Source organism: Salvelinus sp. IW2-2015, linkage group LG31 (assembly GCF_002910315.2).
Source record: "Salvelinus sp. IW2-2015 linkage group LG31, ASM291031v2, whole genome shotgun sequence".
NCBI classification, from domain to species: domain Eukaryota; kingdom Metazoa; phylum Chordata; class Actinopteri; order Salmoniformes; family Salmonidae; genus Salvelinus; species Salvelinus sp. IW2-2015.
Window position 1 is genome coordinate 15,436,994 of NC_036870.1, and position 18,732 is coordinate 15,455,725.

General features: G+C 43.7%; 1 protein-coding gene across 1 annotated transcript in view; it reads right to left on the reverse strand.

The window, feature by feature from the left end:
• The window catches only part of LOC111955963 (trafficking protein particle complex subunit 9-like), a 211,846-nt gene that overhangs the window by 26,713 nt on the left and 166,401 nt on the right, over nt 1–18,732 (reverse strand). The window contains 1 exon segment of the mRNA XM_023976355.2: nt 3,553–3,663. Coding sequence (XP_023832123.1) covers nt 3,553–3,663 — 111 coding nt within the window.

Genomic DNA, 18,732 nt, shown 5'->3' on the forward strand with positions numbered 1-18,732 from the left:
AGTCAAGGATGTTCACCCTGAGCTTTCGTTCACACAGAACAGACAGAGATATAAAAAGAGGACATCCCTCAGGGATTCTCTCTGTCTGGCAGTCAGAGCTTAAACTGATACACTTCAGGCACTTAAAACGGCACATGCACAAAAATACACTGGCGCATACACACAAGGAAGTCAATGTGGAGAACAACAGCCATGGCTGTTGGCTCTGGTTCATTTTGTTTTCGAGTTTCCTAGGGCTTAGGGAACACATTTCTCATAGAAGTTTGTTTGGAAGCTGACAGATATACATCCAGTGATCAGTTTATTAGGTACACCACCTTGTTCACGAAAATGGTTTGCACCTACAGACAGTGAGTCCCCACGGCCACCGTGGCTTGCTATATAAAGCAGGCAGACAGGCATCGAGGCATTCAGTTCCTGTTTGATTGAACGTTAGAATGGGCAAAACAAGTGATCTAAGCGACATTGAGCGTGGTATGATCGTTGGTGCCAGGCGCGCCAGTTCCAGTATCTCAGAAATGACCAGCCCCCTGGGTGCAACAAACAAAAAACATCCAGTCAGCGGCAGTCCTGTGGGAGCAAACAGCACGTTGATGAGAGAGATCAACGCAGTACAACAGTGGTGTGCAGAACAACGTCTCGGAACGCACAACTCGTCGATGTATTGCAGCAGACGACCACACCGGGTTCCACTCCTATCAGCTAAAAACAAGAAGCTGCTGCACACCATCCTGCCTGGTTTCAACAGTACATGCTGGTAGCGGTGGTGTAATGGTACGGAGAATGTTTTCCTGGCACACGTTAGGTCCCTTGATACCAATTGAGCAAGAATTTCCAGAAGAATTCTGTCTGTTCTGGTACTCGGTTCTAGATGGACGTACCTAATAAATTGGCAACTGAGTGTATTTAGCTTTCTGTTCATCAACAAGTATGTCACTCGTCCCCGCTACATTGGCTTACTTACTATTCAGGTCTGCATAAAGGTTCTCTCATTTTAATTGTGGGTTATGGTCCCTTGAGGTCTCATGCTGTGAATTTCATTAAAGTCATGAATAATATTGTAGCAGTCCACACAAATCAAGACAAAGATGAACCTAAACACCAAAGGGGTCAATGAATTTTGGAGAGCACAAAGACAAAACAACCTAACTAAAATAGACACAAGTCCTGCTCTCCCTATTCTCCCTATCCCACACGGTGAAAACCTCATACAAAAGCATGTCTGGTTGAAGAGGCAGACAGAGGTCTGTGTTCGAGCTTTCTAGGGCTTCCAAACATCAGAGCGGCCATTCTCATTCATATCGCCTGCTCCTCTCATCTGTCTTTCAGCAGTAATGAACAGGAGCGAGGGTTAAAGATCTAGGAGGAGGCTGAGCGTTGAAAGATGGGAGAACATGAAAGCAACCAAACCTCTTTCTTTCTGCCATGAACGAGCAGCGTCGTATTTCTGCAAATTAAAATCCCCAGTGTAGCTTTAAACTAATAGAATAGCAGTATATAAACAGAGTGTTTTTCTTAATGACTCCTTCTCTGCATCCACATGCCATGTGCATTAGAAGTATTAATGCAAATAACATTTCCCAGCTTAACTTTAAACTAATACAATAGCACTATATAAACAGAGAGGGTTTTTGTTAATAACGCAATATATACAGACGGAATAATTGTTTAAAAAAAAGTTAATAAACTGCATAAAAAAATGATTTGGACAATTTCCCTTCTTAATATCTTATAGAATCCAGGGCTTAAGTTTACTGAGAGTGTTTTCCTGTTCTAATGTATGGAAGCTCAGGCGGGATTCGGAGCTCTTTGTCTCCACCGCAGCTGTAATATCAGCGATTAAAAATGAACCGCTGACCTGCCTGGCTCACGTGCACACTCTTAATTAAAACTCTTTAAAAGATAACACAACCTCTTTAAAAAGACGTCTCTGAATGCAGTTGGTGCATCATTCATAACGTGTTATTATTGTACCAATAGACTAGAGAACAAGGAGCTCCAAAGTCTTACTGTCACTTTCCTGGAAAAGTTAGGAGACCTCCCTACATCTTTTGAACAGCAAGATGGACCTAACTTATGAACCAGCCGTGTAGAGTATAAGAAAGAAAACATTCACAGGCTAAAAGGAAACAAAGTGGAGACAGGGAAATAGCTATAAGCTAATCATTTGTAGAGCTGTCCTAAAAGCTACATTGTCCAATAGTCAGCGGCAGGTAGGTAGCCTAGTGGTTAGAGTGTTGGGCCAGTAACCGAAAGGTTGCTAGATCAAATTCCCGAGCTGACAAGGTACAAATCTGTCGTTCTGCCCCTGAACAAGGCAGTTAACCCACTGTTCCTAGCCGTCATTGTAAATAAGAATGTGTTCTTAACTGACTTGCCTAATTAAATAAAGGTTCAATTAAAAAAAGTCCTAGAGAAGGATATTCTGAAAAATGTTTGAGTGGCTGAAAAGAACAACCCCCCACACCACTCCATGTTCTCTCCCATACAGGAAGTAAGAGAGCATTCCTCTCCTGTAGAGTACACCCATGTGGTGTTCCCCACATACGCACACTTCCCCACCTGCACTCATCGCAGGAGGACGACGCTGCTCAGAGATAGCTGTGACAGGAATCAGAATTTGGTAATGTTCAGAGGGTTAACAGGCGGTATGAGGAAGAGAGGAGAGGAATGGAAGCAGGGAGAGAGGCGAGGTTCAGAGATAGGGAGGGGAGGGAGAGGAAGCGACAGTGTCAGAATAATCCCATGTCAAGACGTACAGTAGCTCACTGTAAACAAACTTCCAACATGTCTTCATCAATGCAGAATGAATGTGCGTTTAGAGATACAGCTACTGATGGAGCTTCCCGCTTAGTATTCAAAGTCAACAGGAAAATCTTGTCTCATACTAAAATCCAGTGAAATGAGCAGCTTCCAAGAGAGTTTAGGTTAGTAAAGGGGGGGTTTAAAGGGATTGTTCATTTCTTGTAATTTTATACATTTTCCAGGTCTGATGTGGGCTTGTATGATACCTGGGGTCGACGCTCGACTGGCAGTCCGTATTGACCCCGTTCTGGGTCCGTTGAGTATGGGAGGCCAATGTCATTTTGTAATTTGGGTGAACTATCCCTTTAAAGGGCTGCTCCAGAAGCTGTCATTATTGACCCCAGTAAAACCATCACAAATGGGATCAGAGGGATGTCAACAACGTACCTAACTACAATGGTTAGGTAGACAAGGCAGAGTTGACCGGTCAGAACTAACCCATTCCTAGCCGTTAGAGTCTCATAAGCCCAACTACAGGCTATAAGAAACCAGTTTAACACACCTGAAGACAGAAAATAGACTGCAGGCTATATACATCATATAATCACACAACACAGGCTTGGTCAGTGTACATTGTTCACTCATATGACTTGGATTTGTGGATTGTGTTCATATCCGTAAATGAATTTATGTGCTCATGTTCATAAGAGAAACCTGGCCCACAATATGTGTACATTTAATACATAGAATGGAGTAGAATGTTATCCACTGACTCCCTTGTGAATGGGCAGGTTAAAGGTCACACACCTCTGACACTCTGAGGCGTGCAGCACCAGGTCCTGGTTGTTGTTGGCGCTGACCGTCAGCTCATGTTCTGTTGAATTGAACACGTCCAGCAGCAGGTGGCACTGACGGGTTCTGGGGAGAAAGATAGAACCGGGTTAGAACCAGGCATACACACTGACGGGTTATAGGGGAGAAAGATAGAACCGGGTTAGAACCACGCATACACACTGACGGGTTATAGGGGAGAAAGATAGAACCGAGTCTTCACATCAGAAGATATCCTCCTCACAATCTCCAAAATATAACAGCTACAGGACAACTTTGTTTGGACGTCGTAAAGGACCATTCGCCAAAACTGAAGGGGTATAGCTAGCTAACGACCTCCTTTTCCACTTGGAAAAAAACCGTGGACAGACTTGCTAGCTACATTAGCTAGCTAGCTGGGATTTTCTACAAGGAATCTGCCTACCCGAAAATAGATTCTCCCAAGTGGGTGATAGGATTCCACCTGGTGACCTGTTCACCGTCTGCCCTGGCCTGTCTCCCTGTCTGGTACAGGTACCCCCGCCACACCCCCCTCTCTCTCCCGAGCGTTTGCTCGCATCCAGCACACACGCACTGTTGGGGCGAGTGACTCTGAACTTACAATGGTTAGCCCCAAGTCGATATATTTTTTATTGTGCTTTATGCTATTTGCCTCAGGACTCCTGCGTGCTTTGTTGACTATGAACTTGCTTGTTTACCTGACCGTGGGACATACTGTTGTTCCCACACTGGGGACTCTGACTCACTATTGGCTACACAGACTCTTGGCCTCCCATCCTATTCTAACCACCTCTCGCCCGACTTTGTATTCATGTTACCTGATGAAATTGCTGTACAATATGATCTTGTTGCCATCTGATGCACTTTCAAATGTCATAAAAAAACACTGCAGAGATCCCTGTCCTCTGCCTTGCCCTGATTATACAATACTGCTGATGATATCTGGAAATGTGCATGTACACCCTGGCCCATCTACTGTTGCTATCCCCAATTCTGATTTGTGCTCTGATATCTGCTTCACAGATTTCTGCTCTCATAAAAACCTGGGGATTCTGCATGTTAACACTGGAAGCTTAGTACCTAAAAAGTATCAATTGAAAGTATGGGTTCACAGCTCCAATCCAGATGTGTTGGTCATTACTCCAACGTGGTTAAGAAAGAGTGTTTTGAACACTGATGTTAACCTTTCTGGTTATAACTTTTTTCGGCAAGACAGATCTTCCAAAGGTGGTGGAGTGGCAATCTTTACCAAGGAACACATTCAATGCTTGGTTGTCTCCACCAAGTCTGTCCCCCGAAAATTTGATTGGCTGGTTTTAACAAATTAAACTTTGTTGACTGTTGCTTGGTGTTATCATCCACCATCAGCACCGGGCTGTACCCTAAATGCCCTAAGCTCTCTCCGGGCCCCTTAAACTAAGTCTGAATTTGTCCTGCTAGGTGACCTAAACGTAGACATGCTTAAACCACCTGACCAAGTCCTAAAGCAAAGGAACTCCCTAAATCTTTGTCAGAATATTACCAATCCTACAAGGTATGACTCCAAACACCCAGAAAAGGCTACTCTCCTTGATGTTATCCTCACATATAATCCTGATAGGTATCAGTCTGGTATTTTCTGTAATGACCTTAGTGATCACTGTTTTACAGCCTGTGTTCGTAATGTCTGCTCAGTGAAACAACCTGTTCTGATTTGTCATAGACGCTTGCTAAAAAACTTTAATGAGAATGCCTTCCTTCATGTCTTGGCCTTTGTAAATTGGTATAGAATCAGCTTGATCACCTCTGTCAAAGACACTTGGACCTTCTTTTTTGATATTTCAGTGGTAATGTTAACAGACACACCCCCATAAAGAAAATGGTTCGACCGCGATCTGCAGAGTTACTCCACCTCAAGAATTCCATTTGGCGAAATGCTCGAAACATGCATACTCAGTCTGACTGCCTCTCGTTCAGGTAAATGAGAAATAAGTGCACTCAGACCATCCGGAAGGCCAAAGTTAGTTAGTTTAAGGAGCAGTTCTCTTTCTGTGGGTCTAACCCCAAGAAGTTCTGGAATAAACCCTCCTCCTCACAGCTGCCCATGTCCCTTAATACTGATGTGGTTGTTACTGACAAGGAGCACATGGATGAGCTCTTAAAATCACCACTTCATTAAGTCAGAATTCATATTTGACTCAGCCATGCCTCCTTGCACATCCAACATTTCCTCATGTCCCACCCCTTCTAATGCGACTATCCCAAATGCTTCTCCCTCTTTTTCCCCTGCCCAGCTACAAAGTTTCTCCCTGCAGGCAGTCACTGAGTCTGAGGTGCTAGAGGAGCTCCTGAAACTTGACCCCCCAAAAATATCTGGGTCAGATGGTTTAGACCCTTTCTTCTTTATGGTTGCAGCTCCTATAATCGCCAAGCCATTCTCTGACCTTTTTAACCTGTCTCTCCTCTCCGGGGAGGGTTCCATTGCTTGGAAGCAGCCACGGTTCATCCTTTAATAAAAAGGGGAGATCAAGCTGATCCTAACTGTTATAGGTCATTTTCTATTTTGCCCTGTTTATCAAAAGTGTTGGAAAAACTTGACAATAATCAACTGACTGGCTTTCTTGATGTCTATAGTATTCTCTCTGGTATGCAATCTGGTTTCCACTCAGATTATGGATGTGTCACTGCATCCTTAAAGGTCCTCAATGATGTCACCATTGCCCTTGATTCTAAGCAATGTTGTGCTGCTATTTGTATTGACTTGGCCAAAGCTTTTGATATAGTAGACCATTCCATTCTTGTGGGCTGGCTAAGGAGTATTGGTGTCTCTGATTGGTCTTTGGCCTGGTTTACTAACTACCTCTCTCAAAGAGTGCAGAGTATAAAGTCTGAACATTTGCCACTGCCTGTCACCAAGTGAGTACACAATACTTGGCCCCACGCACTTCTCAATTTACATCAACAACATAGCTCAGGCAGTAGGAAGCTCTCTCATCCATTTATATGCAGATGATACAGTCTTATACTCAGATGTACCCTCCCTGGATTTAGTTTTAAATGCTCTACAACAAAGCTTTCTAGTGTCCAACAAGCTTTCTCTGCCCTTAACCTTGTTCTGAACACCTCCAAAACAAAGGTCATGTGGTTTGTTAAGAAGAATGCCCCTCTCCCCACCGGTGTGATTACTACCTCTGAGGGTTTAGAGCTTGGAATGTATTTGGGAGTATGGCTAGACGGTGCACTGTCCTTCTCTCAGCACATATCAAAGCTGCAGACTAAAGTTAAATCTAGACTTGGTTGCCTTTTTCGTAATAACTCCTCTTTCACCCTTGCTGCCAAACTAACCCTGATTCAGATGACCATCCTACCCATGCTACATTACAAAGACGTAATTTATAGATCAGCAGGTAAGGGTGCTCTCAAGCAGCTAGATGTTCTTTACCATTCGGCCATCAGATTTGCCACCAATGCTCCTTATAGTACGTATCACTGTACTCTATACTCCTCTGTAAACTGGTCATCTCTGTATACTCGTCGCAAGACCCACTGGTGGATGATTAATTATAAAACCCTCTTAGGCCTCATTACACTTTATCTGAGATATCTACTGCAGCCCTCATCCTCCACATACAACACCCGTTCTGCCAGTCACATTCTGTTAAAGGTGCCCAAAGCACACACATCCCTGGGTCGCTCCTCTTTTCAGTTCACTGCAGCTAGCGGCTGGAACGAGCTGCAACAAACACTCAAACTGGACAGTTTTATCTCCATCTCTTCATTCAAAGACTCAATCACAGACACTCTTACTGACAGTTGTGGCTGCTTCGCGTGATGTATTGTTGTCTCTACCTTCTTGCCCTTTGTGGTGTTGTCTGTGCCCAATAACGTTTGTACCATGTTTTGTGCTGCTACAACGTTGTGCTGCTGCCATGTTGTGTTGCTACCATGTTGTCATGTTGTGTTGCTACCATGCTGTGTTGTCATGTGTTGCTGTCATGTGTTGCTGTCATGTTGTGTTGCTACCATGTTGTTGTCATGTTGTGTTGCTACCATGTTGTCATGTTGTGTTGCTACCATGCTGTGTTGTCATGTATTGCTACCACGCCGTGTTGTCATGTGTTACTAACAAGCCATGATGTGTGTTTTGTCCTATATATATATATGTATATATATATATAATTTTTATCCCAGCCCCCATCCCCGCAGGAGGCCTTTTGCCTTTTGGTAGGCCATCATTGTAAATAAGAATTTGTTCTTAACTGTCTCGCCTAGTTAAATAAAGGTGAAATAACATCTTAAAAAATAAAGAACCACACACAGACGGGTTCTAGGGAAATAGATAGAACCGGGTTAGAACCAACCACAGGTACACACTGACGGGTACTGGGGAGAGAGAGAGCACATGTTTTTAACTTCAAATAATAAAACATCAAGCGTGTAATTGTGAGCAAGTGTCCGGCCTACTCTCTTCAAAATTAAAAGAGATGGAAACCCAGTCAGAACACAACCACACAAGCCAGTACAGAAGCTACCATACACAGAACAAAACCACACAAGCCAGTACAGTAGCTACCATACACAGAACAAAACCACACAAGCCAGTACAGTAGCTACCATACACAAGAACACAACACACAAGCCAGTACAGTAGCTACCATACACAGAACACAACCACACAAGCCAGTACAGTAGCTACCATCACAGACCACACACACACACCAGTACAGTAGTCGCTACCATACCGTTGGAAGCAGACAACAACCACACAAGCCAGTACAGTAGCTACCATACACAGAACACAACCACACAAGCCAGTACAGTAGCTACCATACACAGAACACAACCACACTACCATACACAGAACACACCGTTTGCTAACCTAAACCCTACACAAGATGGAAAAATCATTATATAATTATACTGATATTAGGTTGACTAATTAATTTATTGATGTATCCGATATGAAATTTAAAGGTCAGTTCAGTGATCACAACACCAAGGGTATCTCTGAGCTATGACTGTGAGGAGAATTTAGAGTTTAGAATTCAGAGACCGAAACGGAGACAAATAGTTGGCTGCCTTGAATAATTGATTCACATCTTAGATCTTTAGAAGCACAGTCAGTCAGTCTCCCGGGTAGATACTTGTTGAAATGGTTCACTTTTAAAATATTTCTACCTCTGGTACAGTGCCAACGTCTGCGATGTGGAAGTTGTAACATTATAAACTTTGCCCAGATGACTTCCTGATCGTTTTTGCTATTAAGCTACTGCTGTGGTGACTGTTTCCACAGCCCTGTTCTACGGCGCTGTCTCCTGATTGGCTAAGCTGCTGTGTCGGTGCTTCCTGATTGATGGTTCAGCTAAACGGTGGGGAGGATAAATCAGTTGTCTCCCCCTCTCTCTCTCTTGGTACTACCCTCCGCTGTGTTAATCATGTCTGCCAGCAGAGACAAAGAGACAGTCGGAGAAACATGGACGCCCCCCTGCTAGAAATATGGTATTTTAATTACCGTGACACTTTATTAGGGGCCGGGGCAAACTCTAATGATGTCTCCATTAACTCAGGGAATTAAGAGGAGGAAGGAAGAAAGGAGAGTGAAAGGGTTGAGGACATTGGTGTCTCTCTAAGAGGAGGGAGGCAGACTGCCGAGGTTTTTGGCCTGGAAAGCAGGTGAGTCAGAGTTCACCTACAGTACACAGCTGGTAGAGTTGAGACATCAGTACACAGCTGGTAGAGTTGAGACATCAGTACACAGCTGGTAGAGTTGAGACATCAGTACACAGCTGGTTGAGTTACTAGAGTTGAGACATCAGTACACAGCTGGTAGAGTTGAGACATCAGTACACAGCTGGTAGAGTTGAGACATCAGTACACAGCTGGTAGAGTTGAGACATCAGTACACAGCTGGTAGAGTTGAGACATCAGTACACAGCTGGTAGAGTTGAGACATCAGTACACAGCTGGTAGAGTTGAGACATCAGTACACAGCTGGTAGAGTTGAGACATCAGTTGTGTTTTGAGTACCTCCTGCTGTACTGTGGACTACATACATTAGTCTCATTTAAGACCACTCTGAAAACTTGACTGTCTTTTTCCAAGGAATGTTGCCTTTATCTGTGTGGAAAAATAAGAAAAGAAAAAGAGAATGTGCATGTGAAAGGCAGACAGAGACAGGCTGGAGAAGAGAAAGACAGACAGACAGACAGGCTGGAGAGGAGAAACAGACAGACAGACAGGCTGGAGAGGAGAACAGACAGTCAGACAGGCTGAGAGAGAGAAACAGACAGTCAGACAGGCTGGAGAGGAGAAACAGACAGTCAGACAGGCTGGAGAGGAGAAACAGACAGACCGGCTGGAGAGAGAGAAACAGACAGACAGACAGGCTGGGAGGAAGAGACAGACAGACAGGCTGGGAGAGGGAGAAAGACAGTCAGACAGGCTGGAGAGGAGAAAGACAGTTGACAGGCTGGAGAGGAGAAAGACAGTTAGACAGGCTGGAGAGGAGAAAGACAGTCAGACAGGCTGGAGAGGAGAAACAGACAGACGGAGACAGGCCAGACAGACAGACAGGCTGGAGAGGAGAAACAGACAGACGGAGACAGGCCGTAGAATAGAGGGGAGAGAAAGACTGGTGTGGAAAGAAGAAACAGCTTCCTACAGCAGCTAGGAAACGGTCCGTGATGAAAGGACTAACACCTTTGATGTTGTGATGTTAGGACTGGACAGGAATGGATGAGTGCTCCTTAATGGGTTTTCTTTACGTAATGTGTGCGTGTGTTCTAATGTTCACAAACACCCTCCCACACACACCACCAGATCTTTCTGGACAGCGCTATGTCACGCTGACGAATAAGCCAAGAGATCAGCCATTTACCATTATTGATTGGTGGAGAGGGCCCCCCATCCCGTCGGACAGAATAACTTACCAAACTTGGCAACCCATTCCCCAAACCTGGCGGCCCAGGGTAGCTCCTTTCTTCTTAGAGCCACCAACAAGCTTTTAAACAGATGGACATGCAAATCATCTGACTAGCTGTGTCTCTGGCTGTTTGTACCTCCAAACACATCCACAACCATCAAACCCTGAGACTATGGATGAGACCACTTCTGCTACTGCCACTCCTTTAGCTAGTTTGTTGTTATTCAGATTAGGGATGGACACTATATCGGTAAGCATATCGGAATCGGTCGATATTAGCTAAAAATGGCAACATCGGCATCGGCCGATGTCTAGTTTAACGCCGATGTGCAAAATCGATGTCAAAGCTGCCGTGCATACCTATATAACGTAGATAGATGACGTAATGATGCAACAAAAAATACAGCGCTACACAGAACAAGAGCAGAAAAATACTAAGCGCACACTTCCAACAACTAAACAAGTTCAAGTCGAGCAGTCATTTGAAAGAGTAAGAACATTTCAGCGAGACAACTCAAAAGGTGAAATCCATTAAAGCCAAGATAATGGAATTCAATGCCCTTGACAATCAACCGTTCCCTGTCGTGGATGATGTTGGCTTTCTCCGACTGGTCGAGCACCTCGAGCCCCGGTACACACTACCAAGTAGGCGCTATTTTTCAGATGTTGCCCTACCGGAGTTACACAGTATTGTTAAAGCGCACATCCCTGAGCAACTTGCTATGGGCATCACTGCTATTAGCTTCACGACTGACATTTGGACCAGCGATGTCAGCCCCGCGAGCATGCTGAGTCTGACAGCACAGTGGGTTGACGAGGATTTCGTACTGAGGAAAGCCGTATTGCATGCTCAAGAATGTGCTGGTTCTCATACCGCTGTTGCCATTTCAATGACATTTGAGAACATGTTTGAAACTTGGAAACATGAACACACTCCTAGCGCCATTCAAACAACTGACTGGAGAAATAAGCTCTTCAACTGCGTCTGCAGCAGACGTGATACCCTCTGTCATGGCATTGAAACGCCTGCTCAACAAAACTGCCCACACAGACCGTGGGGTTAAAACCCACTCTACAAGAGTCTGTGAACAAGCAATTCTGTGGCATTCTCTCTGAGCCTCTTTACTGTGTCGCCACCATGCTCGAAGCTAGGTAGAAGGACCGATACTTCGATGCAGACAAGAAAAAGGGTTTACGTGAAATGTTAGACACAGCTGGACAAACGGAAACAGACACAGAGGAAGTGAAGCCACGGACAGACAGAGCTGAAACTTCACAGCTTGACATGTATGATGAAATCCTGGTTGAGACTGAACAAATTAACAATGAAACAGCACAGTAAGTAAGTGAAAGAAATTGGTTTTGATTATGTTTTACTGGTAAATGTGTAAATGCCCAAAAAATAACTTTTTGGTCAGTATGTGTGTGTGTGTGTGTGTGTTTCAACTATTTAACTGTTCTAGAATGCTTAAAAGGCCGCTAAAATTGTTAATATCGGTATCGTTTTTTTGGCAAGGAAAATATTGGATATCGGCCAAAAATGTTAGCATCACTAATTCAGATAGTCTCATCTGAAAAAGCAACCACAGGTGGCCTTGCTAGCCTAGTACTGTGGGGGATGGTGTCTGTTTTTTAGGTGTGGTAGTGGTCAAAATGGCTGCTATCATCACAGGATAGAACCATCATCACTGGGTAGATGGCGGCGGCAGCGAGAAAGAGGAGAAGCAGATCAACGGCTGGTCAATCCTCAGGATCCACGATCAATATGTGGCGATTCCACAGCGGCTCCTCTGGCACAACACTGACAATACGTCTACAGCCCTCCTACTCACTCCCACGTCAAATGAAATGTGCTTCATTAAGTTTGGGCTGGTTGGATTTAGAGTCCTGCCAATGTGTTGCTATTTTTAGAGTGTGTGATGTGTGTGCGTGTGAGAGCCTGTGGGGAACAGTACACTGCCTGCATTTATGCAAGCAGAGCAGGTAGAAGGCTGGGCTATCAACAAAAGGTTTAGACTGAAGACTGAATCATGTCCTGATAGCATGGAACATCTGTGCGTGTGTGTGTTTGAGCGCGTGTGTCTGACAGAATGGAACGCCCATACGCTATGGCACATAAGACCCCAGCTGCTACACGCAGTACCGGTACGGTTCCAACAGGTTTCCATCATGAACGGATCCCTGACTATTTCACACATACACAACATGATCAAAAATATGTGGACACACTCCTGTCGAACATCTCATTTCAAAATCATGGGCATAAATATGGAGTTGGTTCCCCTTTGCTGCTATAACAGCCTCCACTCTTCTGGGAAGGCTTTCCACTAAATGTCAGAACATTGCTGCGGGGACTTCCTTTCAGCCACAAGAGCATTTGCGAAGTCGGGCACTGATGTTGGGCGATTAGGCCTGGCTCACAGTCGGCATTCCAACTCAACCCAAAGGTGTTTGATGGGGTTGAGGTCAGGGCTCTGTGCAGGCCAGTCATGATCTTCCACACTGATCTTGACAAACCATTTCTGTACGGACATTGCTTTGTGCACGGGGGCATTGTCATGCTGAAACAGGAAAGGGCTTTACCAAAACTGTTGGCACAAAGTTGGAAGCACAACATCATCTTCAATGTCATTGTATGCTGTAGTGTTAAGATATCCCTTCACTGGTACTAAAAAAATCATGAAAAACAGCCCCAGACCATTATTCCTCATCCACAAAACTTTACAGTTGGCACTATGCATTAGGACAGGTAGCGTTCTCCTGGCATCTGCCAAATTCAGATTTGTCCGTCGGACTGCCAGATGGTAAAGCGTGATTCATCACTCCAGAGAACGCATTTTCACTGCTCCAGAGTCCAATGGCGACGAGCTTTACACCACACCAGCCGACGCTTTGCATTGCGCAAGGTGATCTTAGGCTTGTGTGCGTCTGCTTGGCCATAGAAACCCATTTCATGAAGCTCCCGACTAACAGTTATTGTGCTGACGTTGCTTCCAGAGAAAGTTTGGAACTTGGTAGTGAGTGTTGCAACCGAGGACAAGCGTTTTTATGCGCTAGGTGCTTCAGCATTAACCGGCCCTGTGAGCTTGTGTGACATACCATTTCGTGGATGAGCCGTTGTGGCTCCTAGACGTTTCCACTTCACAATAACAGCACTTACAGTTGAACTGGGCAGGTCTAGCAGGGCAGAAATTTGACGAACTGACTTGTTGGAAAGGTGGCATCATATGAATGTGCCATATTGAAAGTCACTGAGCTCTTCAGTAAGACCATACTACTGCCAAAGTTTGTCTATGGAGAACGCATGGCTGTGTGCTCGATTTTATACAACAGTCAGCAACGGGTGTAGCTGAAATAGCCGAATCCACTAATTTGAAGAGGTGTCCACTTTTGTATATGGGCGCCCGAGTGGTGCAGCGGTCTAGGCACTGCATCTCAGTGCAAGAGGCGTCACTACAGACCCTGATTCAATTCCAGGCTGTGTCAAAAACGCCGTGATTGGGAGTCCCATAGGGCGGCGCCCAATTGGCCCAGCGTCGTCCAGGTTAGGCCAGGGTAGGCCATCTTTGTAAATAAGATTTTTTTCTTAACTGACTTGTCTAGTTAAATAAAGGTTAAATAAATAAACAAAAAATATATACAGTTGAAGTCAGAAGTTTACATACACTTAGGTTGGAGTCATTAAAACTCGTTTTTCAACCACTCCACAAATTTCTTGTTAACAAACTATTGTTTTGGCAAGTCGGTTAGGACATCTACTTTGTGCATGACACAAGTCATTTTCCAACAATTGTTTACAGACAGATTATTTCACTGTATCACAATTCCAGTGGGTCAAAAGTTTACATACACTAAGTTGACTGTGCCTTTAAACAGCTTTGAAAACTCCAGAAAATGATGTCATGCTTCAGAAGCTTCTGATAGGCTAACTGACATAATTTGAGTTAATTGGAGGTGTACCTGTGGATGTATTTCAAGGCCTACCTTCAAACTTAGTGTCTCTTTGCTTGACATCATGGGAAAATCAAAAGAAATCAGCCAAGACCTCAGGGAAAAAAATGCAGACCTCCACAAGTCTGGTTCATCCTTGGGAGCAGTTTCCAAACGCCTGAAGGTACCATGTTCATCTATACAAACAATAGTATGCAAGTATAAACACCATGGGACCACGCAGCTGTCATACCGCTCAGGAAGGAGATGCGTTCTGTCTCCTAGAGATGAACATATTTCGGTGCGAAAGCGCAAATCATTCCCAGATGCTGGAGGAAACCGGTACAAAAATATCTATATCCACAGTAAAACGAGTCTTATATCGATATAACCTGAAAGGCCGCTCAGCAAGGAAGAAACCACTGCTCCAAAACCACCATAAAAAAGTCAGGCTACGGTTTGTAACTGCACATGGGAACAAAGATCATACTTTTTGGAGAAATGTCCTCTGGTCTGATAAAACAAAAATACAACTGTTTGGCCATAATGACCATCGTTATGTTTGGAGGAAAAAGGGGGATGCTTGCATGCCGAAGAACACCATCCCAACTGAAGCACGGGGGTGGCAGCATCATGTTGTCGGGGTGCTTTGCTGTAGGAGGGACTGGTGCACTTCACAAATTAGATGGCATCATGAGGCAGAAAATGATGTGTATATATTGAAGCAACATCTCAAGACACAAATGGGGTCACAAATCGGGCTTCCAAATGGACAATGACCCAAAGCATACATCCAAAGTTGTGGCAAAATGGCCTAAGGACAACGAAGTCAAGGTATTGGAGTGGCCATCACAAAGCCCTTACCTCAATTATATAGAAAATTTGTGGTCAGAACTGAAAAAGCATGTGTGAGCAAGGAGGCCTACAAACCTGACTCAGTTACACCAGCTCTGTCAGGAGGAATGGGCCAAAATTCACCCAACTTATTGTGGGAAGCTTGTGGAAGGCTACCCACAAGGTTTGACCCAAGTTAAACAATTTAAAGGCAATGCTACCAAATACTAATTGAGTGTATGTAAACTTCTGACGCACTGGGAGTGTGATGGCCATCTTGGCCATGTTCTGTTATAATCTTCACCCGGCACAGCCAGAAGAGGACTGGCCACTCCTCATAACCTGGTTCCTCTCTAGGTTTCTTCCTAGGTTTTGTCCTTTCTAGGGAGTTTTTCCGAGCCACCGTGCTTCTACACCTGCATTGCTTGCTGTTTGGGGTTTTAGGCTGGGTTTCTGTACAGCACTTTGAGATATCAGCTGATGTAAGAAGGGCTTTATAAATAAATTTGATTTGATTTGATGATGAAAGACATAAAAGCTGAAATAAATAATTCTCTCTACTATTATTCTGACATTTCACATTGTTAAAATAATGTGGTGGTCCTAACTGACCTAAGACAGGACATTTTTACTAGGATTAAATGTCAGGAGTTGTGAAAAACCGGGTTTAAATGTATTTGGCTAAGGTGTATATAAACTTCTGACTTCAACTGTATACACTACCATTCAAAAGTTTGGGGTCAGTTAGAAATGTCCTTGTTTTTTAAAGAGGACATTAAAATAACATCAAATTGTTCAGAAATACAGTGCAGACATTGTTAATGTTGTAAATGACTATTGTAGCTGGAAACGGCTGATTTTTTATGGAATATCTACATAGGCATACATTGGCCTATTATCAACAACCATCACTCCTGTGTTCCAATGGCATGTTGTGTTAGCTAATCCAAGTTTATCATTTTAAAATGCTAATTGATCATTAGAAAACCCTTTTACAATTATGTTAGCACAGCTGAAAACTTGTTTTGATTAAAGAAGCAATAAAAAACTGGCCTTCTTTAGACTAGTTGAGTATCTGGAGCATCAACATTTGTGGGTTCGAATACAGGCTCAAAATGGCCAGAAAAAAAGTCCTTTCTTCTGAAACTCGTCAGTCTATTCTTGTTCTGAGAAATGAAAGCTATTCCATGCGAGAAATTGCCAAGAACCTGAAGATCTCATACAACGCTGTGTACTACTCTCTTCACAGAACAGGGCAAACTGTCTCTAACCAGAATTGAAAGAGGAGTGGGAGGCCCCGGTGCACAACTGAGCAAGAGAACAAGTACATTAGAGTGTCTAGTTTGAGAAACAGACGCCTCACAAGTCCTCAACTGGCAGCTTCATGAAATAGTACCCGCAAAACACCAGTCTCAACGTCAACACTGAAGAGGCGACTCCGAGATGCTGGCCTTCTAGGTACATTCCAGGTGACTACCTCATGAAGCTGGTTGAGAGAATTCCAAAAGTGTGCAAAGCTGTCATCAAGGCTACTTTGAAGAATGTTTAACACCTTTTTGTTAACTACATGATTCCACGTGTGTTATTTCATAGTTTTGATGTCTTCACTATTATTCTACAATGTAGAAAATAGTACAAATAAAGAAAAACCCTGGAATGAGTATGTGTCCAAACTTTTGACTGGTACTGTATGCATACACATACACAGGTAACTGACAAAATAATGTAAACACCATTAAATTACAGAAAGTATATTGAAAGTAGGTGCTTCTAGTTCCTAAGTTAATTAAGAAATTAACATCCCATCATGGGGGGGTCATGTATACAAATGCTGGGCAGGACATTATCTTGGCCTGCCCTATGCACCCATAGGATGACAATGCCCCCATTCACAGGGCACAAGTGGTGAGTGAATGGTTTGATGAGAATTAAAATTATGAAATCTCAACCCAATTGAACACTTATGTGAGATTCTGGCGTGGTGCCTGAGACAGCATCTTCCACCACCATCAACAAACACCAAATGATGGAATTTTTGGTGTCGCATCCCTCCAATAGAGTTCCAGTCACTTGTAGAATCTATGCCAAGGCTGGTCTGGCTCGTGGAGGCCCAACGGCTTATTAAGACACTTTATGTTGGTGTTTCCAGTTGTGTGTGTGTGTATATAAATATATACACACACACACACACACACCACACACACACCCACACCACACACCACACACACACACATTCATATATATTAAACACATAATATTATATATATATATTATATATATTACACATACATACATACATACATACATACATACATACATAATATATATGTGTGTGTGTGCGTGTGTGTGTGTGTGTGTATTATATATATAATATATATATAATTATATAATATACACACACACACCCACACACACACACACACCACAATTATATATATATTACACATACACCAGGTGAATCCAGGTGAAAGCTATGACCCCTTATTGATGTCACTTGTTAAATCCACTTCAATCAGTGTAGATGAAGGGGAGGAGACAGGTTAAAGAAGGATTTTTAAGCCTCGAGACAGTTGAGACATGGATTGGGTATGTGTGCCATTCAGAGGGTGTGTAAGACAAAATATTTAAGTGTCTTTGAACAGGGTATGGTAGTAAGTGCAAGACACATAGGTTTGAATGTGTCAAGAACTGCAACACTGCAAGGTTTTTCACACTCAGTTTCCCATATGTATCAAGAATGGTCCACCACCCAAAGGACATCCAGCCAACGGCAGGCCAGTGATTGAAAACGGGACATTCATGAAAGAGCACAAAGTAGGCTGACATGAATTGTCTAGAGCAACAGACGGGCTACAGTTAGTCAACTGACAGTCCTGTACAACATTGGTGCCCAAAGACCCATAAAAGATTGCACAACTCGTCGTACCTTTACACAAAATGGGGTATGGCAGCAGACAAGAGTTCCACTTTCAGAAAAAAGCAAGAAACTGAAGTTGCAGTGGGCTAAGGAAGGGTATGAGAGTCCCTTTTGCCCTTCAGTTCAACCAGCTTCCTTTTCTCTGTCTCTCACTGGATAATTGGAAAAACATTGCCAGGTCTGATGATTCCCGGTTCCTGCTGTTTCACACGGATGGGAGGACTAGGGTATGGAGGAAATCACATGACTAAATGTATCCATCATGCCACCTGTCAACTTCGCAGGATAGTGGTGGTGATGGTGTGGGGTGTGTTTTCATGGCACACATTGGGCCCCTGATAAAAGTGGAGCAAAGTTTGAATGCCACAGGATATCTGAACATCATTGCCAATCAGGTTCATCCCTTAATGGCAGCAACGTATCCATCTGTAAATATATTTTTTCAGCAGGATAATGCCCCATGCCACAAGGCTAGGATTGTCCAGGAATGGTTCCACGAAGATTACAGTGAATTCAGCTTAGTGCAGTGGCCTGCCCAGTCACCAGATCTCAATCCAACTGAGCATCAGTGGGA